This window comes from Drosophila elegans, unplaced genomic scaffold (assembly GCF_018152505.1).
Source record: "Drosophila elegans isolate 14027-0461.03 unplaced genomic scaffold, ASM1815250v1 contig_183, whole genome shotgun sequence".
In the NCBI taxonomy this organism is placed as follows: domain Eukaryota; kingdom Metazoa; phylum Arthropoda; class Insecta; order Diptera; family Drosophilidae; genus Drosophila; species Drosophila elegans.
Genome location: NW_024545550.1, coordinates 7,574,836 through 7,600,916, shown reverse-complemented (window position 1 = coordinate 7,600,916; position 26,081 = coordinate 7,574,836). Strand labels below are relative to the sequence as shown.

At 45.3% G+C, this 26,081-nt stretch overlaps 7 protein-coding genes across 9 annotated transcripts; 3 read left to right on the top strand and 4 right to left on the bottom strand.

The window, feature by feature from the left end:
• Positions 1–290: 290 nt before the first annotated feature.
• LOC108144921 (skin secretory protein xP2) lies at positions 291–2,815 on the bottom strand. The gene is made up of 4 exons (XM_017270086.2): positions 2,706–2,815; positions 2,362–2,610; positions 1,317–1,796; positions 291–1,060 (listed from the first exon to the last, which is right to left on the bottom strand). Exons 1-4 carry the CDS (start codon positions 2,712–2,714, stop codon positions 782–784), a joined length of 1,017 nt encoding a protein of 338 aa, XP_017125575.1. The 5' UTR covers positions 2,715–2,815; the 3' UTR covers positions 291–781.
• Positions 2,816–6,101: 3,286 nt separating this feature from the next.
• Positions 6,102–7,417, top strand: LOC108144187 (proteasome subunit alpha type-5). Its single transcript, XM_017268851.2, has 3 exons — positions 6,102–6,188; positions 6,250–6,388; positions 6,737–7,417. Exons 2-3 carry the CDS (start codon positions 6,256–6,258, stop codon positions 7,336–7,338), a joined length of 735 nt encoding a protein of 244 aa, XP_017124340.1. The 5' UTR covers positions 6,102–6,188; positions 6,250–6,255; the 3' UTR covers positions 7,339–7,417.
• Positions 7,418–7,908: 491 nt separating this feature from the next.
• Positions 7,909–14,096, bottom strand: LOC108144680. Its single transcript, XM_017269743.2, has 3 exons — positions 13,907–14,096; positions 13,220–13,383; positions 7,909–13,151 (listed from the first exon to the last, which is right to left on the bottom strand). Exons 1-3 carry the CDS (start codon positions 13,962–13,964, stop codon positions 8,589–8,591), a joined length of 4,785 nt encoding a protein of 1,594 aa, XP_017125232.1. The 5' UTR covers positions 13,965–14,096; the 3' UTR covers positions 7,909–8,588.
• Positions 14,097–14,733: 637 nt separating this feature from the next.
• LOC108144501 (uridine-cytidine kinase-like 1) lies at positions 14,734–20,502 on the top strand. 3 transcript variants are annotated; one of them, XM_017269434.2, is made up of 7 exons: positions 14,734–15,122; positions 18,487–18,788; positions 18,851–18,957; positions 19,017–19,324; positions 19,383–19,569; positions 19,630–20,223; positions 20,279–20,502. In XM_017269434.2, the coding sequence occupies exons 1-7, from the start codon at positions 15,064–15,066 to the stop codon at positions 20,393–20,395; spliced, it is 1,674 nt and encodes a 557-aa protein (XP_017124923.1). In that variant the 5' UTR covers positions 14,734–15,063; the 3' UTR covers positions 20,396–20,502. The 3 variants fall into 3 exon arrangements, with proteins under 3 accessions (XP_017124923.1, XP_017124922.1, XP_041563208.1); XM_017269433.2 differs by lacking the exon at positions 14,734–15,122 and adding an exon at positions 15,877–16,409; XM_041707274.1 differs by lacking the exon at positions 14,734–15,122 and adding an exon at positions 15,881–16,102.
• Positions 20,484–22,329, bottom strand: LOC108144502 (threonylcarbamoyladenosine tRNA methylthiotransferase). Its single transcript, XM_017269435.2, has 2 exons — positions 21,258–22,329; positions 20,484–21,192 (listed from the first exon to the last, which is right to left on the bottom strand). Exons 1-2 carry the CDS (start codon positions 22,245–22,247, stop codon positions 20,515–20,517), a joined length of 1,668 nt encoding a protein of 555 aa, XP_017124924.1. The 5' UTR covers positions 22,248–22,329; the 3' UTR covers positions 20,484–20,514.
• A 713-nt stretch (positions 22,330–23,042) lies between these two features.
• LOC108144504 (S-methyl-5'-thioadenosine phosphorylase) lies at positions 23,043–24,407 on the top strand. Its single transcript, XM_017269438.2, has 3 exons — positions 23,043–23,185; positions 23,257–24,036; positions 24,093–24,407. Exons 1-3 carry the CDS (start codon positions 23,135–23,137, stop codon positions 24,129–24,131), a joined length of 870 nt encoding a protein of 289 aa, XP_017124927.1. The 5' UTR covers positions 23,043–23,134; the 3' UTR covers positions 24,132–24,407.
• An 11-nt stretch (positions 24,408–24,418) lies between these two features.
• LOC108144503 (actin-like protein 6B) lies at positions 24,419–26,023 on the bottom strand. Its single transcript, XM_017269436.2, has 3 exons — positions 25,712–26,023; positions 24,808–25,650; positions 24,419–24,742 (listed from the first exon to the last, which is right to left on the bottom strand). The coding sequence occupies exons 1-3, from the start codon at positions 25,908–25,910 to the stop codon at positions 24,507–24,509; spliced, it is 1,278 nt and encodes a 425-aa protein (XP_017124925.1). The 5' UTR covers positions 25,911–26,023; the 3' UTR covers positions 24,419–24,506.
• Between the last annotated feature and the right edge of the window lie 58 nt (positions 26,024–26,081).

Genomic DNA, 26,081 nt, shown 5'->3' with positions numbered 1-26,081 from the left:
TGCCAAGTTTCAACGAGTGTTGGCTAGTGCTTCCTGCAATTAATTTGGCAGTCCGATGACGCAACGGATCGCTCCTTGCATAATGAACTGGCCGCCAGAATACACACACACTTCGCATTGGATAGAGATAGAGTGAGTTAGTGGTAACTGGTTTTCTTTCATTTTCATTTTCCGCCGCCAGCTAGTTACGTGTTGCGTTTTTCAGGGGGGTTTTTGGCCATGGCTCGCTGGTCAATTTTCACTTTCACTTCCCCCACCCGATTATACCCATTAATTTGCACCTGGTTGTGTTCAGTGTTTCTTTAGCTCATAATTTAAATAGAAATCGTAGGGTCTAACACAATGATAAAAGTACTAACACATTTGGCTTAAAACTGATGCGGAAACCATTTTTTCGTTGGTCTCCGCCAGATTTCAGATCTCAATTGGGAGTAGCTAGTTAGTTTGTCCTCTGACTGCTACTCCCCGCTGGCTCTCCCTCTTCTGCTCTGGCTCCTCTTTATCTTCATCTTCTCCTCCTTCTGTTGACTGAAGAATTACGCGAATTCTTCAGCATTAGAAGTTACTACTTCATTTCCTCCCGCTCGTGTCACCCGTTCAACGTCCAGCTCAACGTTGCTGCGTGATAGATGCATCTGAGAGATACAGATACAGACTCGATGACAGTGTCTAGCCTGCTGCTCCTCGTATTCCTCCCTGTTCGTCCTTCGTCAACTTCCTTCTTCTTCTTGTGCTCGCTTTCTGTGCGACTGGCTTTGGGAATCTGCAAATCTGGAATCCCTTAGTAGTGCCCATGGTGGCTGTGGCTATGGTAGTCATGGTGATCCTCGTGATGGTGCTCGTGATGCTTGAAGATCGGCACCTCCACATGATACTTCTCCGGCACGGGAATCTCCTTGTGGATGGGCACCTTCACCTCCGAGTAGACGGGAATGGGCTTCTCGATGGGCACCTTCACCTCATACGGCACTGGCTTCTCGACGGTGTAGGGAACCTTCTTCTCCACGGTGTAAGGCTGAGGCACAGGAACCTTCACATGGACTGGGTAGGGTTTCTCCACCTGAGAAAGAAATGGTGAGATAATATTGGGTTAGTATGTTTTCAAAGAAAGTGTAGCAAATCAAGTGCCATCAAACATAGCTAATTATAATTAATAGATGTAAGGGAAATAGATATAACGGGTTTTAACTCAAAGCTTTGGAACTTGTTTAAATTTTGTTTGGAAAAGATACAAGTTGTCTTTACCAGAGTTATAATTATGGAAACTCCTTTTTAACTCCATTTTTTATTGAAATTTTAATATGATGTTCACTCACCTCAACCTTGTAGGGCTTGTCGACGGGAACCTTAACTTCATAGGGCACCTTCTTCTCCACGACCACGGTGTAGGGCTTCTCGACCTCGACATCGTAGGGTTTGGGCACCTCCACGTCGTATGGCTTCTCCACCTCGTACTTGACCTCGTAGGGCACCTTCTTGATCACCTCGTAGGGCTTGGGCACTGGGACCTCAACCTTGACCTCGTGGGGAACCTTCTTGATCACTTCGTAGGGCTGTGGCACTGGCACCTTGACCTCATAGGGGATCTTCTTGATCACCTCATAGGGCTGGGGCACAGGGACCTTAACCTCGTAGGGCTTGTCTACCGGGATCTTAACCTCATAGGGGATCTTCTTGATCACCTCATAGGGTTTGGGCACATGGACGGGCACTTTCACGTACTCCTTCACATGGACAGGCACCTTCTTCTCCACGATGTAAGGCTGGGGCACATCCACTTTCACCTCGTAGGGAATCTGTTTTGGAATATTATTTTTAGTGGGTTATTTGTTGTGTGTCCAATGGAATAGGTTATTTGGTTTTTACAGTGTTGTTAATAGTCTCAAGATCTTTCTCGGTTGAATGTAATCGGAAGAATACAATTCAATATTCAGGATACTTCAAAATGTTGTTCAGGATCCTTCAACATGTTTAATTTTTTTTTTTTGGGAAAAACCACTTTTCTAATTTTTGTATCTTTAACGATTTCCTATTTGAAATTACAATGTTTTACCCTGTATTGGGAATTGATTGTAAAAATGGGTTCATGATTCATTGAAATCTCATTGACTGTTTTTAAAGACCTGAAGATTATTTTGAACCTAAACAATTTTTATTTGGCATACAAATTATAAGGTCTGGAAGTTTCTGAACTCTACGTGGACTTAAAAGGTTTAAATTAAATGTAAAATTTGTTAGAAAATAAAAAAGGACTCATTGTTTTTTTTTTTAATCCTTTTCAATTTAGTCGGTCGGCTTGTTCCATTTACAGATTGGAAAAACTAACCATTAGTAGTCAGATTTTCACAGTTAAGGACTCACCTTCTTTTCGACGGTGTAGGGCACGTGCTTGGTGACAGTGTAGTGCACTGGGACCTTCTTCTCGATGGTCACCGTCTTGATGTGCTCGTGGTGGTGCTCGTGGTGCGGCTGATAGTGGTGGTAGTCGCCCAGATGGAGGCCCCTCTTCTCCACGGTCTTGCCATCATCGCCATCGGCCTTCTTCTCCTCAACTGGCACAGTGCCACAATGGGCCAATGCCACGCACACGGCGAGACAAGGAAGTACGAACTGTAATGGATGGATGGATTCACACTCTGATCACTCTGAACATGAACACTTCTTCGGCTAAATCCTTGCTGGATCGACTGGATCGATGGCTTTACCATTCGCATTGTTGAGCTGCTGGATTCGACGTCTCACGGGGAACAATTACTCCACAATTCGCTGTGCTGCACGGGTAACGAGATCCAAACTGGGACTGAATCGCTGAGCCACTGCACTCAGCTTATATACACCGAAAAATTGGACTGTCTTGTCTTGGATTGTCTTTCTATATCTCGCAACTCGCGGCGGCGCATTCGCAACTCTTTTGCTGCTGTTGTTGTTGTGGTGGTGGATTTTGGCTTAGTAATGAAAAGTCAGTCGGGGGAACGGTGTTATATGAAAACTTGTTTCGGTTTTCGGTTTCCATGAAAGGGGGGGGATCAATGGATGGCATGACTCCTGCACTCGAGATATTACTATACAACAGAGTAACCGGGTCGTTATCCTACAGACAATAGCTAGGAAGTGGAAATCTGTGTGATACACAGACCTACATACAAATCGGCGGTATCTTTGACGTGTGGCTCCTCACATTGTTTGGTATATTGGTCAAAAAATATATCGAGGCTTCCGTTTTCGTTGGACATATGATATATAGTATTTACAAGATTCGAGAGGCTGGGGTTATGCAAATCCACGCGGCTATTGACTTCGGCTCGTTGCAAACCAAACGAGCCGAAACCCAAAACCCAAAGCCCAAAACCCAAAGCGCAATAGCCAAAATAGAAAACCTAGTGCGGTGGTGAGTGGCTAAGACAATAAGAAGGTTAAACCCAGCACAATGCGTTTGGATATTCGATACGTCTTACAATGTGTATTTCATATCGGCTTATAGTGTTTTATGGGGTCATCCACAGCATCTTGGCTTGGTGAGTGGGGCCACAAAAGATCTAACACCGAAAAAAATAGATATCTTCATCTCCATTAGATTCCTTCGGAAAAAATATAAAAATTTAATAGGTCTAATTCAAAGAATTTAATGTGAGTTTTAGCACTTAAAGTTAACTTAAAGAATTTGGCTTAAGACCGATCTATAAGCAAAGCATTCACCAGTCTACCAAAATGGGAGAGCGGATTATGGACTCAAGCTAACCGCAGTTTGACGAAATAACTTTTACTATACATATGTATACATTAAATATATATAAATGATTAAGATCAAAATCCATAAGCATAAGTCGAAAATCCATAAGCATCAGTCCAGAATTTAAATAAAAATTTGTATGTGTGTTGGTATTTTAAGAATCAGTAATTGATCTATTTTTTTTACTTTTCTTCACTTTTTTTGGCATAATTTTTGCATTTTTTGAATTTGCATTTTGTTAATATGCTCTTGATTATTTATGAGCGGAGGGAACAAAAACATAGTTACACATATCTTGGTTGTATAAAGCATAAATGATTTTTTTAAAGATACATAAGATTAGCTGTCAAAATTTGAAACCAGAAAAGAAAAGTATTATTCTAGAATTCTTCTTAGGAATTGCACTATTTAACACGTTTTGCTATACTAATTTTGTAATTAATTTATATTTTTCTTATATTTTCTCGCTGTGCAAAGTGTGGTTCACTTTTTTGGCATCATTGGAGTCGCATTGGGTCAATCTGTTTTTATTTTTTAATGGGTAATGGGACCTCATACGTAGATAGGTAGTCCAAAACCCCTGACAACTAACAATTTGGTAGCTCTAGCTCCCTGGCTTCGATCGTGATTGCTACCCTGTGGGAGCCTACGGCGTGACTGGGAATATGTACATTTATATATAATCCTATATATCTACCATCATGTCTCGTATTTCATGGATCCATGTGAGCCATACTCGCGAGTGCGCATTATGTGATGTATTACTGACTGACTGACTGGCTGCCTGGTTGCCTGGAATTTTGTGCAATCGTAGTCATTAAATTGAAAACATACTTAGCTCCGAGAGTTGGCTATTTTAAAATCCATCGTGTGGCAATAGCAATAGCAACAATTCGCCTAAACACATCGGCTGAAAAACAAAAGCCAGGTACACATTTTCTTTTATTTTTGTTCGCAAATCCAGCATGGAGAAAACAAAAAGAAAAAACGGCTTAAGCCCAAATATGAAAAAAGCGATAGACGCGGAAGACAGGCCAATAGCATTTACATGCCCATTCTATTTCATAATCAAATTTAGGCTCCGATTTTTTGCCCGCTAATTGCCCATTGTCCAGTTTTCCCACTTTTTGCACCACTTTATGGCTACTGCAATTTTTTTTTTTTTAGCTATTAACGTCTCTTTCTGCTCGATTAACGGGTTTACTACGGCTACCTCTCTTTTTTTCCCGCGCACTGCATTTAGTCAACGACCTTCACTTGAAGTTTTTGAGTTGTCTTACAACTCCCAAATCTTTAGAGTTTGTATTTATCTTTGAAAGAAGGGTAAAATATAATGGCAACCTTGACCCAATCATTATTCCATTTTCATTCAATCGTTGTTTCTCTTGTTATCTGGCTTGTAACACCGGGGATTTTACTGAACTGACCGTTGAAAACTGTGCCTCGTACGCACGTGTGATTAGATTTTAAATGGCCATAATTGGACAGTCTCGCAGTCTGGCCAACGTGAAAGTGAATATCTCAATCCGATTGTTATGCAACTGCTTCCTTTAACCCATTTTACACTGGTGCTTAAGAAAATAGTTTTCCGACGCATAATATCCTCATAATAAAAACACTTTGTAACGAATCTTAAATGTCTCATGAAAAACACCTGAAAACAATCTCCTAAAATATAAAACTGTAAGCTATAATTAAAATCAAGATAAAGTCTATATTAAGGTGTAAAACTAGTCATAAAAGTTGGTCGCCAATAGCTTGAAAATCGGTTAATAAACCGGGTCCTTGAAGTGAGTGACTATTTAACTGGTTGCTTGACTTATATAACCATTTAGAGACTAAGTGGCGTATATGTCACTTGGACTTTAAAGCGGGAAATGCAAGAAACCTGATTTGCCCGCAAAGCTAAATCCCTGAAAATATATTTTAAGCCTTGATTATTTAGTTGTTTAACTTATTTTGCTTATTTATTTAAAAACATTTATCTAACTTTTTTTGCTGACAAAAAGTAAAAGTACTTTAAACTTAACTCCTATTCTTGTTGTATTCACAATATGGGCGACTTAAAAAATGTTCTGTTTTAAGTTTAAATATTTTTAAAATATATTTACAAGCTTTTTACTGAATAAAAGTTACAAGGTTTTTTCAAATTTAATTTGTTAAGTTACTCTTTAAATTTTATGCACTTAACTAACACCTAAAAACATTATTGTTTTTATTTTTAATATTGTTAAAGTTTACCAATCAGGGCTGCCAGACCATCTGATTCGGAATTCAAATAGGATGCCCTGCCAACTTGTGTTTAGAAAATTAAAGGTCTTTCTTAGTAGCTTCTGATTTTATCTGGATGGCAACGCTGTCTATCGATATACCTAGAGATGGCACTTTATCCGCAAGTCATTTCAGCGTCAAGTCATCCGGCATTTGTTTGCGATTTAAAAAAGGATATTAAAGAAAAGTAAGCGCCGCCCTGAATGTAATTTGTGTAAAATAGTATATACAACTAACCGAAATTCCAGACCACCATGTTTCTGACCCGCTCCGAATACGACAGAGGCGTGAACACCTTCTCGCCGGAGGGCCGCCTCTTCCAGGTGGAATATGCCATTGAGGCCATCAAACTGGGCTCCACAGCGATTGGAATTTGCACGCCAGAGGGTAAATAATATGCCAGAAAGGAAGCGTTCTTCGGCAAGCCGAAGTTTATATACCCTTGCAGCTAAGTTTATTTAGAGTTGTATGCTGCTCTTTTTTTCGATCGTTCCTATGGCAGCTATATATTATCGTCGTCCGACATTAATAATGTTAAAACCATAATTTCAAAGTAGTGTACAACTTTACTATAACTTAATGCATATTCGCATAAATAGAATAACACTGAGAAACTAGTTTACGGAAAAAGCGGACAAGCTATAGTTTATAGGGTCGAAATTGTCTCCTCTGCAGGGGTATTACAAATATAACAAACTTAATAAGGCGGATATCTCATGGAGTAATCCCTTCCAGGTGTTGTACTGGCCGTGGAGAAGCGCATCACATCCCCGCTGATGGTTTCGAGTACGGTGGAGAAGATCGTGGAGGTGGACAAGCACATAGGATGCGCCACCTCCGGACTGATGGCCGATGCCAGGACTTTGATCGAGAGGGCTCGCGTGGAGTGCCAGAATCATTGGTTCGTCTATAATGAGCGCATGTCTATCGAATCCTGCGCCCAGGCGGTGTCCACCTTGGCCATCCAGTTTGGAGATAGTGGCGACAGTGATGGAGCAGCCGCCATGAGTCGTCCCTTCGGCGTGGCCATTCTCTTTGCCGGCATCGAAGCTGGACAACCGCAACTGTGGCACATGGATCCGTCCGGCACTTTTGTGCGGCATGGGGCCAAAGCCATTGGATCGGGAAGCGAAGGGGCACAGCAAAACCTCCAGGACAACTTCACCACCCAGATGACGCTCAACGAAGCCATCGACCTCTCGCTAAACACCCTCAAGCAGGTCATGGAGGAGAAGCTCAACTCCACCAACGTGGAGGTCATGACCATGACCAAGGACAAGGAGTTCTACATGTTCACCAAGCAGGAGGTGGAGCAGCACATCGCCAACATTGTGTAAGCGCCCGCAGCTTTTTTAATTGGTTTAACTTGAAATGTAATGTGAATAAAAGGATTCTAAATCGATCTGATAGAGGGTACAACACGTTTTTTACTGGGATTGTGGTTTTAAATCTTTTTTTCAACAAATTTAGCAATTTCGTCTTTATGTACTCATGTTTCAAAGGAAAATGGACGACATTGTGATATTTCGATACTTGCAAATTTAAAAAACTAATTTTTAAAAATTAAAAGAGTATGTAAATAGCTTAAAAAAAATTAAATTTCGGGTAATTATTCTGAAGACATATTTTTAAGTTTGGAAACGGGTTACAAGATTAAAAAGTCAAGAAAAGGTACCCAAAGTACAAACAAAGATATTTCTTTATAGGTATTATTTTTCATGTAAGAAAATTTGGAGCCTTCAAAATTAAAAACAAAGTAAAAAAAAACCTTAAAATTAGAAAAGGACTTCAGGGGCTTTTGAGTAAAAAAAACCTTAAAATTAGAAAAGGACTTCAGGGGCTTTTGAGTTTGATTATTTTTGTATTTGTTAGTTTTAAAATGAAAACATTCCAATTAAAACAGCTGCTTTTCATTATATACAGTTGACTTTATTCGTATGCATGTATATTTCGTGTAAGGGTGTATATTTATATTGTTTATTCGCTACAACATTTGTGGCTCCATTGGCGTCGCTGGAAACCGCGCTACAATAATATCTCGTTTCGCATAATAATATATATATAGTACATGCAATCTAGACACAAACTGTTGAGCAAGCCAAACAGCTCGGATTAACTTGGTTAATCGCGTACAAAGGCAAATCATAAAGAACTACTCCTCTCTTCGTTCGATGCGCAGACTTCTAAAGTTATCTTCCAATTTTTTTTTTTTTGTTTTTTTTTCGCTATAAATAATTTGCGTGAGTACCATATACATGTGTGTGTGTGTGTGAACAATTTTGCCTAGAACCGAAATACAATGCAAATAAGGCAGATTAAACATTTACAATCTAAGTAGGAGGAGCTCTCGACTCAAAGGGATTGGATTGCAGGTATGCGTGGTGTTTGTTTGTTTGTTTGTTTGTTGCTGGTGGACAGACAAGGGAAGACGATTAAAAATGAACAAGTTTGTATACCTATATCGTACGAGAATATCGCTATATATAACATATATATACTATATATATATATGCTTGTGTATAAATTACATAAGTAAAGCGGGTTCTAATCCCCGCGAGCATTCACAATAGTTTTCATCACTCATCTTTTAGTTCGGATGGTGTTCGCTGCCACTGGGACTGCTGTTGGTGTTGTTGGTATTGTTGGTGTTGTTATTGGTGTTGCTGGTGCTGTTGTTATTGTTGTTGTTGCTGGTGGAAGCATTGGTGCTGGTGGTTCCTCCACTGCTACTGGGCGTCCGCATCATTAAACGGGACAAGCTGGTATCGCTGAGCGAGTAAATCTCCGGTTCGAAAACCGGCGGACACTCCATGTTGGGATAATCCGGCGTGGCCGCTTTCGAGTCCACAGATCCCGAACTGGACACCTTGGGGGTGGCTGCACTCTCCGATATCGCTGCCCCTGCCCCTGCCGCCTCCAATGGTTCCTCCTCCCTGTCCCGTCGGCTGGCCAGGATTGGAGGCGGCGGAGCTGGTGGGAGGGGCGGTTGCAAGCCCTCGGAGGAGCACAGATTAGTGGTGGAGGTGGTCATGATGCCAGGTCCCCTGTAGCTTCTATACCCCGCCTGATTGTGCGTGGGCAGGGTGATCTGGGTGAAGATCTCCTGATCGCAATCCGGATCCGCACTGCTCGGTGGCGTCACCATTGCCGCCTGCTGCTGCTGCTGCTGCTGATGATGATGGTGGTGTCCAAAGAGCGTGCGATGCAGGAGCGGCGAGCCCAGGAAACGATTCTCCTTCGAAGGCTTCACCGGCGTACCGCCCGAAATGGAGAGCTTCGAGAAGATGGGAACGGGAGCCGAGTTCTTGCGATGCGCATCATACTTGGTGCCCACAATCTTGTCACGCAAATCCTGATTGTAAGTCTGGCTCTTCTTGATGCTGCTGCCGGTGCCCATAATGGCCATGCCATTGCCACCGGCTCCTCCATCCAAAGCGTGATTCGATTTGGACTTCTTGTTCAGCGGCAAAGTCATGGTCATTGCATGGCCCGGATTGCAGCCACTTCCGGAGGTTCCGCTGGAGTGCTTGGAGAAGGGAAAGCGCCGATCGCTGCTCGACTTGCCCTTGGCTTTCTTCTGATCTGCGCTGGAACTGCTGGAGCTCTTGTGCAGAAAACTGGAGAACTGCAGCTGCTGGGAGCGTAGAAAGTGCTTGGTTTTGCTGCTCGACTGCGTTTGCTGATTGTGCTGCTGCTGCTGATGGAACTGTTGCTGGTGATGATGCTGCTGCTGCTGCTGGTGCTGGTGATGATGATGTTGCTCCTGCCTGCTGCTAGAGCTAGTGCTCGGCTCATCCCCGGATATCAGCTCGTAGCCAAAGTCGCGCAGCTTCTGACCCTCCTTGGTCCTGGTCCTCTTGATGCTCTCGTCATCCGGCTTGAAGCTAATCTCATAGTCGGGCGTCTTGGGCAGACTCACGCTCTGAATCTTGGGCAGCTTCTCCAGCGGTTTGGCCACTTGGCTGGCACTGCTCATGGCACTTTGCTGACTAGCCGTTGATTCTGTGCGCGCATGCTTGTGCTTCTCCACGCCCAAATGCACCCGATTGTTGTACATCTCCTGGGCCTCCTCCTCCTGTTTGCGCAGCATCAGATCCTTCAGCGTCACAAAGCCCTGGATGTTGTGGCCATGATCCAGGTTGCTGCCCCCACTCATTTTGGGCAGCAGCGCCTTTGAGGTGTGGAAATCGAATTCCACCAAATTCGGATTGGAGGCATGCAGAAAGTTGAACGGCGCCTTCTTCAAACTCGATTTGCTACTGGGACTTTGACTCTGACTCTGGCTGGGACTCTCCTCCGAGCTCTGCGGTTGCAGCGACGTGGGTGTGGCCGTGGGAGTGGCCGTGGGAGTGGGCGTGGGTGCCGGTGAAGAGGGCGGACCCAAAATCGAGGCGGAAAGAGAGACGGCGGACTCAGTGCCGCTAACCACTGAACTTCTGCTCGAACTGCGCGATAATTTGGGCCCCACCAACGGAGGAATCTGTGTGGGCGGCATGGCCGGATCATGGTAGCCCGGTGTATTGGCCCCAATCTGAAGGCCATGATATCCGCCAGGCACCTTGGTGTAGCTCCGATAATTCTCAGTGGGCACGGGTATATCGCTCGACGGTTTCGCCGCACTGTTCTTGAAAGGCCCCATTGTGAACTTGCGCAAAGAGTTGAGGTAACCACGCTCTGGTTTGATCACGGCCGAGGCGGAGGAGGAGGAGGAGGAGGAGGGTGGAGTTCCACCAGGTAGCATTGTCGACATCCCCTCCTTGTTGCCCTGTGGCGAGGGCGTGCTCAGGTTCTTGGCCACCAGGGCATCGCACTCCTCTCCCGAGCTCTCGTTCTCCGAATACAGATCCTTGGCATTCTGACTGCCGCTCGATCCGGTGTTTGGCGGTATCTTAAGCGAGGCCTGTCGCAAAAAGTTCACCCACTGGTTGAGAGCATCCAGGGACTCAGCCGCAAAGTAAAAACTCTTGGCCGTGTGGTAAACCTTGAAGGCATGCGGCTTCGAGTGCACTTCCTTGGCCAAAGAGACCGTGAATCCGGGCAGAAAGATGACCAGACTGGCACTGGTGCTCTGTTTGCTGCTGAATCCATACAGAATCGTGTCTAGCATTACGAAATAGATTCTGGCCCAGTACGTCACGCCATGGTGATTCTTTTTGCGCCTGTACAGATGACCCTGGATGTCGCCCGTGCTAAGCAACTTGAGGTTTGTGTTCCTTCGCTTGGCCATCAGGCTGTGCTTCTTGCGTAGGGTCAAGGTGCGCGATTTGCTGGGCGTGTGCAGCTCACTGATCTCCGTGGGATCGATGGGCGTTGTGGGAATGGGTATGGGTATGGGAATGCTGGCCACACTACTGGCCGGCTGCATGCTGGCTGGTTTCGGAGGTGGCGGAGGCACCACTGGCACCACTGGCGTCGGTTTTCGCGGGCGCGGCGGAGGCGCCGGTGGCGTGACCAACAGGAACTCCTTCCTGGGTTCAATCGCCGGCGGCGTATCCGATTCCTCACCAGAATTGTCATACGCTGGCGTACTGTGACTCTTGTCCAAGCGACCACGACGACCAGCCTGCTGCAGGAGTGTCATATTTTTGGCCTCGGCCAGGGGCAAGTCTTGGTCACGGCTGGCCTGATTTATGGCCTCCAGCAGCTCCTCGGCATTCTCCGTCGTGCAGTTGCGCAGCGTTTCCAGGGCATCCTCGTCGCCCTCGTCGGCAAAGGGTATTGGCTCGAAGGTCTCCAGTATGGTGTTCTCCACATTGCACGTGAACTTCTCGTTCTTCACCACATAGTCCTCTTTGGAGTCGAAGCGCACCACCTTGCTCACGCCCGGCTTGTAGCGATCCACGAGGAATTCGCGCTGCGAACCCTCCGTCAGCTGCTTCAGTTTCCTCACCTCGTGGAACATCCGCTTGGTGTTGTCCATGGAGTTGTCCCCTGCCGCAAGGCCAATGCAAGTGGTGGGCCTAGGTGCTATCTCCAGGCCATAACCAAAGGATTTCGACTTGTCGCGAATGCTGGGCGACCCAGAATCAGAGATGACCGAGGAGCCGACGCCTGGCTTTCTTTCGTGCCAAGAGGGCACGACCAGATCCGAGTGTTTCAGGCTCAAGAACTCTTCACCGCAGATCGTGTTCCTGCGCTGGAGCAGGGCCCTCGGTTTGGGGTAATACAAGCGGATCTCACGGGCCGCCGACTTGGGATCAGTGGGCGTGGGTATATCACTGCAGCTGGAGTCGGAATCGGAAGCCGATGACACTGGATTGACACTGGACTTGATGCTCATCACCTCTCCTCGCTTCTCGCTGCTTAGGGATTTAGTTGGATCTGACACAGTGCTTCCTATTCCGACTCCTATTCCCAATCCCATTCCTCCCGTTGCCATTGGCTCTGTGTCCAGAGTTAAGAAAGCAGTCCTGGGGCTCGGCATCTGCTCCGCCCAGCGAGCGGCCATGTTCCTCTTCTTGCTGGGCAATCGGTACGGCTGCATGTAGATCTGGCCAAACATCTTGGTGTGCTTGGGTCGCTTCTTCACCGTGAGCACCACGTCGGGCAGGGCCTCCCTTAAATGCTCCAGCACAGTGCGATGTTGCCAACCGACGACAGTTTGATAGTTGATCTGCACAATCTCGTCGCCATCCTCAATCTTTCCGGAATTGTGGGCCGGCGAGTTGTACTTGATGTCCGTGACGCGGTGTATGCCATTGTAGCTGGACTCTATGTTAAAACCCAGTTCCGATTCGCGTTTCTTGAGCGTAACCAAGTTCAGGGAGGCGGGCTGCAGCACCATGGGATCGGAAATGTCCTGGATCACGAAATTGGCCAGATTCTCCAGTCGCTCTGCCGTCTGGCGAATCGCCGGCACAGGCTGGAGGGCAAAGCGATCCCTGTGAGCAATGGTGGCCAGTTCCAGGCCGCATTTGAGCACATTGCCGCAGTACTCGCGGTACATCTCCTGCTTCCTAAACGGCGTTCGCTCCAGACTGCCCACCAGTGGTTTAAGGGTGGCTATTGTCCTGGTTATGTCGTGCAGTATCCGTGTATCGATCTTGGTGCTTTCCGCATGATTCCTGGCCAGTTCGCGATGCAGATTCCCCGCGGCAGTGGCCACATGCAGGGCCATAAACTGCAGATTGTCGTTTTTTAGATGATAGTGCTGAAATTTTAAAGGTTATCAAAGGGGGGTTATCATTAAAAATTAGCACGTCATCGGGGGGCACTCACAAAGTTCCTCAGGTTCTCCACTGCCTCTAGCACGATCTCCTGGTGGCCAATGCGCAGCATGCCCAGATTCTCCAACTCATATGGCCGTATGTTGAGCAGGGCCCTGCCGCCGATCTCCTGCTTGGAGAACTCGTACAAATATCCCTTCATGGACTCATCCAGACCTGGATTAAAAAAAACGGGAAAACCATAAATTACACATGCTTGGTGAAACCAAAAACCTTGAACAAAGCGGAAATTCTAGTTGTTATACCCTTGTCAGAGGGTACTATAATTTCAGTGAGATGTTTGTAATGCATCTAAGGAGACTTTTCTGACCCTATTAAGTGTATATATTCTTGATCAGCAACACTAAAAGAGTCGATATATCCTTACTTCACAAACTTATCTCTCTTCTTTCTACTGCAGGTGGTATATAAGTCGGATCGGAAGACTGTATCATACAGCTCGCAAAGGAACAATCGTCTAAAAATTCAGCGGAAACTCTCCACAGCATAATTGTTTCCATACACATGTACATATGTTAGGAAATATTTAATATTTCCAACAGCTGCAAGGGTATCTTAACTTCGGCTGGCCGAAGGTTGCTTTTTTTCTGGTTGTGTTTGTTGTTGCTTTTTGGGGCAGTGGCTACGAGATGCACTTTTTTCTCAGCTGCGTTTTCCTTTTGACCTCGAAATGGGTTACCTTTGATCCAGTCGGTGACCTGGTCGGGCGTCCATTCGGCGATGTTGATGTAGGCCATCGCACTGCGCTGGTGATGATCTGATGATCCTCGCTGGCCGCACCTACGGCATTATCATTAAATCTGTGCTGTGCTGAAAAACACGAACAACGAAGTCTTTTCGGATATTGTTGCGTCCTCTGGTGTGACCGTACTAAGTGTTTAGCTAAATCTCAAATAATGGCAGACCAGCTGGTTGGGCACCTTGCTTATTTATTTAGTGGAGACTCGACCCGAAGGGGGACCATCTGTTGATTTAACCGGTTTGACCGGTTCTTTGCCCTAAATAAATTTAGAAATTTTAGTTAATTTATTATCCGAATAGGTTAAACTTCTTCAAAATATATCTGAGATTTAACTAAACCACAATTTTTAGAACCAACTGTTTCATAAGTTTAAGTGTATAGAAATTATTACAATTAAAATTGTAAATTGTTAACAATGGCAACAATCTTTACCAGAAAAATTAATGGTTTCAAATACATAATCCTCTTGGCCGGTGATGCCATTACCATACAAATCTTTTTAAATGGTTTATTCTAAAATCTAAAATTATTCCCTAAAAATTCCTTAAAACTTAAAGCATATAATTTATTTATTATAGCCTACAAAATGATTAAAACAGAGTTCAATAGATTTGTTTTAAAATTTTGTTAGTGGCCTATGTACTGTTACTCAAAACAGCCGCACAGCTTTTTGCCGTTCACACTTTGGAATTCTAAGCCATTCACCTCGCTATCCATAAGTCACGGCAAACAGTGCTTTGCAACACTTAAACAGCTCAAACAGCTGAGCGCATTGGAAAATCGAATTGATTTGCACCAAAACATTCGAATAAATGCCTCAATGACAGCATCAAATGGAGATAAAAAGCCAATTTACGATCCGCAGCTCCAATGCCTTTCCCATTCAATAATTGCCCTGTGTCAGCTGGCTGTTAACACTCGAGGAATTCTATATGTATACTACGCGCACACGTTTTTTCAACGCAACGCTTTCAGAACCGAATCAGTCACTTGCTGGGAGAGGGAGAGGCACGACGAAATAATCACCGCGTGTTATTTTCTAATCGCTGCAATTGTTGGCCAACTGCAATCAAAATCAAAATTCCCTGACCGAAATGTCCCAGACGAAACAAATCAAGTTCTACAACCCATCGAGTTCCGCTAGCTCCGACAGGTAACGAACGACTTTTTAATGCCATTAAAAGGCAATAATTAACGCACGGCGAAAAGTAAAGTGTGAAAATCCAACAAAAGTCATTAGAATGTGATACACACACACACAGCGGCATGTGCTCCAATAGTCAGCCATTCATCATCCATCGTGGGGCCTCTAAAACTAAACACGCAATATAAATAAATGCTAGAAAAATGGCATAGGGTCTGCGTTCGCTAACACCACCGTATATAACATGTGATAAACTCAATTTCGATATAGTCGCCGGTTGCATTGGATCGGGAGAGAGAGCGAGACAGAGAGAGTGAGAAAGTTGGCGGGCGAAAGAGCGGGACAGCGTAGCGAACCCCCCGCGAGAACAGTTACAAGCTAGAGATGTACGCGTGAGCAAGTCTTCTTCAGTCCAATTTGTCACGAAGCGAAATTTTTACTCACAGACTCGGGAAGTTTATATTAAATCGTTGGGAATAGTAGGGTGAATTAAGAGTTAACTATTTTATACTATGAATAGATGATGCCATATAAAATTATAAAGTTTTCATAAAACTGCATTTAGTTCGAATATCCAAAACTTTTACTTTCCAATATACATTTTTCATAGCTCAAAAAATTATACATACAGTTGTTCTTAAAAAGAAAACATTAATTTATTTTCATTGTTTTATCTAAAACTCACGACACGCGCCCATCTCTGAGTGAAGACAGGCGACAACAACAACAACCGTGCTGTGACGACGCCGGCAGAGGCGAAAGCAGCGCAGCTTTTTAACCTTAGCGCTGCCTTAACACTTTTTATTTTCATTCAATCCCCAAACGCCGCTCACCTCACACCGCCACTGAATTACTTTGTTTTATAAGTTATCGAGTAAAGATAGGCCGCAACGCAAAAGGCGGACCATCCTCGCTGTGAAGGAAATAAAAGCTTTGAATCACATGCGAATCCGCGCCGCCGACGATTCGCGTGAGCGTATTTTTGTGAAGTGAGTGACCCATTTTGCGGAATAGCCTCGCCGGCTGAGGTTCTTAGTTCTCACGCCCACAGAAGCGGGATAACATGAGCAGCATTACGTTTTTGTGCAGCAAGTCGGCCCACAACAGCAACAATAATAATAACAGCATCAAGAGCAGTAGTGATGTGCCAAAATCAGCATTTGCAGCCGCATCCGCCGGTTTACTAACCATCGCTAACCACCAGCAACAACAACAGCAGCAGCAACATCAACAACAACAACAGCATCATCAGCAGTCAAAGGTTAAGGCTACAGCAGCCAAAACCAATGGTCACATGTAATTCATTGCATTTTTCCCATATTTAACGTAACAAAAAACCAAACCAATCGAAATCGAAATCCCATTTAAAAACATATACATTTGTGCATGAGTATCTGTGTGTGAGTGCGTTGTTTTTGTTGTCTCATTTACCGCCATTCTAAATGTTTTGGTGTTGTTTGTCCAGTACACTCTCTCCCTCTCGTTTTTTGCCTCGTCTCTGTTTTCAGTGTTTAATTAACGTTCGCGTTTTGTGTGTTAACATTGTTTATCGAGTCTGCGGTGCGGCATATAACAACAAATAATAAAGAAAAGACGATAGCGTCAGCAAGTGCGCTCTCAAAATGTCCAACATGGCTGCGATCACAGAAGCCACGTCTATCGGTTTGTTTGCCAAATCCAGTTCTTCTTCATTCCTTTTTATCCTTCATCCATTCATCTCCCCCTTGAATGCCTGCTGTCCTTGTCCTACCTGGATGACCATAACCTGTTGTTCCTTTTCGGCCAGAGCGCAGCACACGTGGCAAACGCGGCGCTCTCTTCCTTTCCTCTCTCTCTTCTTGGTGTGCAAAAACTACAAAAAACTATAAATATGTTGAGGAATCTCTGACTCTGGCGTCACTAGATTATTGGCCCTGCACTGAGAAAAAATCTTGTATAATATATTTACAAGCCTGTTTAGGTATTACGTCTAGTTCTATTTTAAAAAAATAGTTCAGTTGATATTCTCCAACACAATAATCTTAGAAATTATTGTATTGTATATTCGTTTTTAATATATAAAAACAGTTTTCTGAACCGTTTTGTTCAAATTCAAATCGGTCTTTAAACAAATTTTTTAATTTTGATATGTGAATAATATTAAATAGATATGCATTTAATATTTGTTTTAATAAGACAACTTATTAGACTAAAACAATGAGTAAATTCCTTTTTTAAAAAAAAACACAGGCTTAAAAAACTAATTCTTCACTTTGAATGTTGTTATTTTAAAAGTTATAAATACTGAATTCAAAATAATGATCAAATTAATCAACATACCACATCCATTTTTTCCCCGTGTGCTCTATATTTCTTTTTGGCACAGTAATAAAAACCAGGGAATACAGAGAAAGGCGGAAAGAGAGTGCAATGAACGGGCCTACGCATCCAAAAGATGGACCGTCTGGCAATTCTTTGTATGCCTGCCCCTGGGTACCTCCCAGAAATATATATAAATTGTTTTTGTATTTGGCACAATGTAGTAGTATTATTTTAATGGCCTAATATGGCCGGAAAAACTTTTCGGTTACTCACGTCAGCATTCTGCAGCGCACATGGCGGAAATATCCAAACGTAACATATGCATATACAAATATTAATGATATGGCACATTATTGAAACTAGGGTCTCTCACGTTTCTGATTTTACATCTGAAAATTATAATATTTTCCGTAACTTTTGTGAACTGATCTTGTATTTCATCAATATTTTCTAAACTTAAAAACTTATTACTTATGGCCCACTGATAATCATTTCGTATTTCATAAAAAAGGCGAAACTGCCATATCAAATTACTGCATTTTCATGCAATACTTTCTCCAGACCCACGTTTCTGATTACCTGTTATCAATCATTCATACAACAATTAAACTTATAGTTTTAGCTATGTTATTATCTATTACACTCAATTAAGGCCTTAAGTAACTGGGTCTATTTATAGAACTTATTGAACAGTTGATTAATTTCTGCGTAGGCGATATGTCTGGTATCAGGCGCTTGTGTGGGTTAAGAAAAGAGAAGAGCGGGGGAGGGGTTCCTAAAAGTAGAGTAGGTCAGTGAGTATACTGCATCCTTGAACTCACAGCTTTAAGCTTGCGTTGCAATACACCTGCCCTGTAGAAATTTCACTAACAAAATCAGTACTCCGTATTTCTGTACCGTCCAAAATATTTTAAATTATTGTGAAGTTAATCAGTGACCGGTGATAAAAGCGTTATCGCGGCTTGGCTAATCACAGAATTCCATTTATTTTAGTTGAACTCAACGTCATTGTTTGGTGGGAGATTAAAATTCGGTAATTGCCAACTAATCTAGGTACATACACTCATTGCAGCGATGACCGTTCTGATGTCACTGAGCCACTCTACGTGGATCCATATGCCGAGCTGGGTAATGGCCTTCCCGGAGATCTCAACTGTTGCCCGGCCTCGCCCACCACAGTACCTGCGAAACCCTCGCTAGAGTCGCCTCTGAAACGCTCCGGCAGGAGGCAACGCACCACATCTATTGGCAACCAGACCACCACCGCGAATCCGTCCGAATGCATCATACGCGCAAACAATCGCACGATCTACACGGCCGGACGTCCGCCGTGGTACAATTGTGCTGGACAGCAGGTAGAGCCCTTTGTCATAGGTGAGATTAGAAATGTAATTAAACTTATTACTGTAGCTTCTAATACCTTGCATCTTCTTCAGGAATCTGCGGAGGAAGTGCTTCTGGCAAGACCACAGTTGCTGAGAAAATAATCGAGAGCCTGGATGTTCCCTGGGTGACTCTATTATCCATGGACTGTTTCTACAAGGTAGAACAAACATTGAGTTTAAAGGCATAGCGAAACTTATTAAAGTATTTAATCTATAGATTTTAAATGAGAAACAGCATGAGCAGGCACTGATCAACGAATACAACTTTGATCACCCTGATGCCTTCGACATCGAACTGCTGCTAGATGTGCTGACCAAACTGAAGGAGGGCCGCAAGGTTGAGGTTCCTGTCTACAATTTTGTGACACATGGCCGTGAGAGCCAAACGAAGACCATGTATGGGGCCAACGTGATCATCTTCGAGGGCATTCTCACTTTCCACAGCCCAGAGGTGCTTAAACTGTTGGATATGAAGATCTTTGTGGACACAGATCCTGATATTCGCTTGGCCAGGAGGTTAAAAAGGTAACTGGATGGATCTACCTATGCCTTACTTGATTTTAACAGGAAATGACAATTGCAGGGACATCTCACAGCGCGGACGCGACCTTAGGGGCGTACTTAAGCAATATCTGAATATGGTGAAGCCCTCGTATTGCAATTACATAGCTCCAACCATGGCCCATGCGGACATTATTGTGCCTCGTGGAGGCGAAAACAAGGTGGCCATCCATCTCATCGTGCAGCACGTGCACACACAACTTCAGCTGGTAAGGCTTACGGAAAGATACTTATAAACTAATCTAAAAATTCGTTCAATCTTCTTTCAGCGCGGATTTAAACTGCGCGAAACTCTAGCCAACTCCTACAAGGACCAGCCCATGCCACATTCTCTGCACCTGCTGCATCCCACGCCACAGATTAAGGGCCTGCACACATTTATCCGATGCCGGAATACATCCCGCGATGAGTTCATCTTCTACTCGAAGCGCCTCATCCGGCTGGTCATCGAGTTTGCGCTGAGCCTGTTTCCCTTCAAAACAACCACCGTGGAAACGCCACAGGGTGTTCTTTATGAGGGCAAGCGCATGGAGTCGCGGAAAATCTGTGGTGTTTCCATTCTCCGAGCTGGCGAAACCATGGAGCAGGCGGTGTGCGATGTGTGCAAGGACATTCGCATCGGGAAGATCCTCATCCAGACAAATCTGAAGACCGGCGAGCCGGAGCTTTACTACCTGAGGCTGCCCAAAGACATAAAAGACTACAAGGTGATACTAATGGACGCCACCGTGGCCACTGGAGCGGCGGCCATGATGGCCATTCGGGTGCTGCTGGATCACGACGTGCCCGAGGACAACATTATCCTGGCCTCGCTGCTGATGGCCGAGATCGGTGTGCACTCCATTGCCTATGCCTTTCCTAAGGTGAGAAAAGCATTGGTGTCTTAAAAAGGTGTTCTTTGACCTTCGTTTTATGCAGGTGAAAATTGTTACTTCCGCTCTGGATCCGGAGATTAATAGTAAGTTTTATGTTATACCCGGCATTGGTAACTTTGGCGATCGCTACTTTGGCACGGAACCCTCTGATGAATACTAAGGAGATCCGGGTCAACCCACATCCACACTACACACTATTGGAACTATCATGTTTCTAATGTACCCTAGGTTAAGTTCAAAAGCGTTACTTAAATTATGAATTCGGAACGAGATGCTGTTTTATTGGAGTAGAAACCGCACAAGCAGCTGTGTAAGAAAGGCTAGACTTCCCACCGCCAGGGCAATGCCCACATAGCGTTGGATCAGTTTTTCCCGACTTCTGGTTAGGATCTGCACCTCCTCCATTCCCTCCTGCTTATTTGCACATCTAGTCCAGTCCCGTTCGTCGTCCAAAATCTCGCCCACCATGCTGAACTTGCTGGCGCTGGTGATTCGCACATGGACACGAGTGCCCAGGAGATTTTCGCGCATGGGCAACAACACCTGCTCGTAGCTCTTGTTGTGGCCCACATAATGAAGCTTGTCGTGGGAAACTTCCGTGACCAGAACGGTGTATATTTCACCCGTCCTATTTGCATAAGGTTCATAGCTGTAGAAGAGATCCGTGAGCCGTTTAGTTCGCTTCTTCACCAGATTCGCCGGTATGCGCTCCATTTTGGCAGCAGGTGTGCCTGGACGAGGGAAGAACTGATTGATGAACAGACTGGGGAACTGGTACTTGGCGCACAGGGTCATTGTCTCCTCGAAATCGGTTTCGGTCTCTGTGGGAAATCCGCAGATAATGTCTGTGGCGATGGTGACGCCAGGAACTCGTTCCCTTAGGAAGTCCACCACGTGCTCGAAGTCTTGGCGGCAGTACTCCCGCTTCATCTCGCCTAGGACAGAGTCGCTACCACTCTGTAAATAGATGCAAGAAGAGATTAGACTTAGAGGTACACAGAAATCTATAATTAAATGCTTACCTGCACGGGAACATGCAAAAAAGAATACACCCTAGGGTGTTGCAGCACCTTGGCCACTTCTTCTAGGTGCTCCAGGATGTAGGGGGGATTGGTCATGCCCACGCGCAGCATGCAGTGCTCGGGTATCACTTCCACCAGCTGCCAGAGCAGTTCCGGCAGCGAGCTGCCTATATCGCGACCATAGGCTCCAGTATCCTCGGACGTAAGCCAGATCTCGCAGCAGCCTTCGGCAAAGGATTGGCGGGCGCGCTCCACCACCTCCTCGGGTGGATAGCTGGCCAGATCGCCGCGGGCGTGCTTGGTCTTGCAATAGGTGCACTGATTCAAGCAGCCAGAGTTGATGGATATGATCTCGATCAGTGGATTCTTGCGGACCTTGGGCAGCGAGAGAGGAGCTCCGGCCAGACGACGGCCATGGACCTTCTTCTTGTTTTGCAACAGCTGCACACTGTGTCCCTTTAGTGTTTCCTCCACGACCTCAACCACGCGATCAATTTGCTGAACACCGATTATGGAAAGACCGTTGAGGTAGTCGGATTTGGGGGCTCCCTGTGGCACGCAGCCGGCAACCACAACATGCTTGCCATTTCGCATGCCCGACTCGATCTCGTTGCGAAACGTGTCTTCCGAGGGATTCTTCACTGTGCAGCTGTTGAGCAGCCACAGATCCGCCTCCTCCTTGCCGCTCAATCTGTAGCCATAGGCGGCCAGTTGCCCGGCCATGTACTCCGAGTCCGAGTTGTTGTGGGCACAGCCCCATGTCTTGACGAACACCTTTTGGGTGCCGGGAATGACACTCTCGTGAATTGTGGGCTTTGGTCTCTCCACCTCCTCATCAGTCTCTAGCCGGATTGGCGTGCGTTTCTTGGCGCGCACTGTCACGTTTTTCTTGTTTTCATAACGCTCCCGCGGCTTCACGTCATCGGCGGCTATCAGGTCCTCAATGTCATCCACGTCGTTGCCCGGCAGATCCTGTCCAATGTGGTACATCTTTGGTTTTGAAGGCGATTCCCAATTCCGAGACACATGTGCAACACGCTCAGCTGTTTACATTTGTGCTGCTTCTTCATAAGTTCTGCAGTGTTGGAAAATGCGGGCTGGGTACTCGATAGGTGGAATCGATAACAGTCTCGGCTATAACGACAAAAATAAAATAAAATTGAACTACCTATAATTTTAATAAAATTTGTTTCAAAATTTATTAATAAAATACGTATTTTGCTACATAAGTATTATTTATAGTTCGCATCCTTTACTTAAAAAATTTAACAAGTTCTTTGGTTTTATAGTATACATTTTTTAGAAAAAAAAAACAATTGAAAAAATAGAGCCATAATCATATCATAAATAGAGATTTTTAATATGTAAAGGAAATATGGCTCCAAATATAGTTAATTTAATTTTCTATTTCTGTAACTGTTGTCTCATTTTACCAATGTGAAAATAAAAAAGTTTAAAATGTTAAACGTTGCCATTTATTTAATGTTCATGAGCTCCTTTACTTTTATTTCTTTTCATATATTTAATCAAAATCAGAGACCGCCAAAAGTTATTGTTCGCGTTTTTTTTTAATCAAGAACTCAATCACTTAAAGTCGACAAACAAAAAAACAAAAACGCCATAATGAGCTTCTTCGGTTTTTCTATTCATTTAACAAACTTTTTTAATTTTTAAATATACCTGTTAATAATGAATGGGATTTTTAAGCAACAACAAGCGGTGTGGCATTTCCAATATGCCCGAGCTTTTGCGGCGCGTGCACCCTACTGTGTAGACACACAGTTATCAGTGCGCTATCAGCGGGGGAACGTTTTCAGTTTCAATCTGCTCCAGACCGCCGCCAAAGCAGCTTGTAAAAGCACAATCCCTCGCTAGCCATGATTACGATTAAATGTAAAGACACGGATCTGGATCCCCTACCGATCAAGGTGAGACCATGACCTCTTTAAAATTAAGATTAATATTTTTCAATGACGAACTAAAAAAAAACCCCAAATAGATTGGGATTATTGGCGGTTCGGGACTAGACGATCCGGACATCTTGGAACAGCGCCAGGAGCGAGTGGTGGAGACACCATATGGTGAACCCTCGGATGCCCTGATCGAGGGCGAGATCAATGGCGTGCCGTGTGTGCTCCTGGCGCGACATGGGCGCAAGCACGACATCATGCCCTCCAATGTCAACTACCGGGCCAACATTTGGGCCCTGCGGGACGTGGGCTGCACCCACTTGATTGTGTCCACCGCCTGTGGCTCCCTGCGCGAGGAAATCAAGCCGGGAAACTTGGTGGTGCCGCACGACTTTATCGACAGGACCACCAAACGGCTGCAGACATTCTACGACGGCAAGGCCCAGAGTCCACGTGGTGTTTGCCACCTGCCCATGTTTCCGGCCTTCAGTGAACGCACCCGCAACATTCTGCTCGAGGCGGCCAAGGAGCTGGAGATTCCCACTCACCAGAAGGCCACCATTGTCACGATTGAGGGACCGCGGTTCTCCTCGCGTTCCGAGAGCCAAATGTTCCGCCAGTGGGGCGGTGACCTCATTAACATGACCACGTGCCCAGAGGTGGTGCTGGCCAAGGAGGCGGGTCTGCTCTACGGATCAGTGGCCATTGCCACCGACTACGACTGCTGGCGCATGGGATGTGAGGGTGTCAATGTGCAGGATGTCCTGCGAACCTTTGCCGAGAACGTGATTAAGGTGAAGAAGATCCTGGTCAACGCAGTGGGTCGAATTGCCAAGGAGGACTGGTCCGAGGACATACTTAATGCCAAGGTGCGTGGTTGTATAAATACACAAAAATCAGATTCATCATTTATATTCCCTTACAGCAATGCGTTTGCAACAACACCATGTCGGGAGCCATGTGACGTTTTATAAAACTATGCCATGAAATAACCGAAGAGACGCTGATCCGCCGCAAGTTGTATGTACCACCGTTCTACCAACAGTTTCACAGAAAGCGTGGACCCAAAGTTCACTCCATATCCATTAAATACGAGCTCGATGCCGAGGACAAGAGGCACCCGGTTAAAATTCCATTCAAATGTGAGACTGTAACGTCAGCCACAGCGTCGCAGTAAAAAAAATATACATATGTAACTAACAAACATTTCCTTAACCAAATGCAAACTATTTCTAAACAACTGTGTGAAAATTGGGACATTTAAAAGTTCACATTTATATTAATTACATAGAGTTGCGTCTTTAAAATTAAAATTGGAATTCGATGGCGCGCCCTGCCTTTACGGACACTTGCGCTCCACTTGGCTTTTACCGGCCTCTTCGTACTCCTGTGACGATATCCACATCTGCTGGAAGGTGCCTATGCTGGCCAGAATGGAGCCGCCGATCCAGGCTCCGAATCTTCGCTCCACGCTGCCGTTGGCGGAAATCATTTTCAGGCGCGTGTTAGAGGGAGCACGCAGCTGCAGGTCGCGATTCAGTCGCTCAGGGAAACCTTGGAGTAGAGTATTGCCACCTGAGAAGACAAATTTGTATGTTTAGTTGTGGGAAAAACTTCTTAGGATGAATGTATAAACCTACCAGTAACTACCACCGACCCAAACAGCGAAAGACGCACATCCGCATCGCACATGCCCACGCTGGTGGACGCCAGTTGGCCAGCTCCCAGCATGGCATTATCGAACAGACTCTCAGCTATTTTGAAGCGCTCTGAGCCAAAGTCCTGGTGATAGCCATTGGGGAACTCATAGTGCACCGTTGGTATCTGGGCAGCCACTCGTTCGTCGAAGGGATTTTCGAGGACCTGCAGCACGTTCATTTGAAAATCCTGCATCATCAGCTGCTGCATGTAGTTCTGCCACGACTGCGTGAGATTCTCAGGCAGCTTGCGCAGAGTAAAGCGTCCGTTGTCGCGCTCCTTGACCACATCCTTCGAGGCGATCTTGTACACCGGCGACAAATCGATGCCGTGCTTCTCCAGATGTTGTCGGCATTGCCTAGAGAGGAAGTCGCCACCTAGTGGTGACTTGACCACCGCCTGCGACAGGACATAGCCTTCGTGGACGGGCACGGCCGAGGTGTGGGTGGCTCCGCTGTCCACGACCAATGCTGTGGCCCTACCACTGGAAAAGGCGGCCAGGACAGCGTTTTTCACCAAAAAGAAGGCCGGAACGTTGTACTTCTCGAACATCAACTCGGTCAGCTTCTCTCGGTTGTTGCGCACATTCCATGATGCCTCGGAAAAAAGCACCGGGTGGTATTCCGGCTCCGACTGGATGACATTGGCGTAGGCGTAATCTATCACCTTCTCAAACAAGTCCCAATTGTCAATCATTCCGTCCTTCATGTAGGTCTGCACTTCCATCTGGGATCGTGGCACATTCACGTAATTGGTGTCCACATAGAACTTGCGCTGGTCAGCATCTGGAGGGGATTACTTTTTGTTTAAGGGATTAACTATAAAATTTTAAACGGATGATCTTACTATTTGGCGTGGCATTGTTGTCCGTCTTGGTCTCAGGATCGAGATTGGTCTCCGGAGCTGCTCCGATTCCCACCACCGAGGGAATCTCCGCCTTGGGCGAATCCTCCTGCGCGTAGCCCACTCGCAGGGAGTGGTGACCGGGATCAAAGACCAGGGCGCCGATCTCATCGCCGCCATACAACATGGTGCCGCCACTCATTTTGGCGCCTTTAAAATGCTTTTCTTTGCTATTTGTTCAAGATATTCGCTAAAATCTTTCAGTCTGTGTATATTTTGCGGCTTTTTTCACGACGCTTCTTCCCCGCTGGAGATGGCCTAGTAAGCTATCGATTGTTCTTATCGATGTTTCTGTGAATCAGTGCTGCCAGCT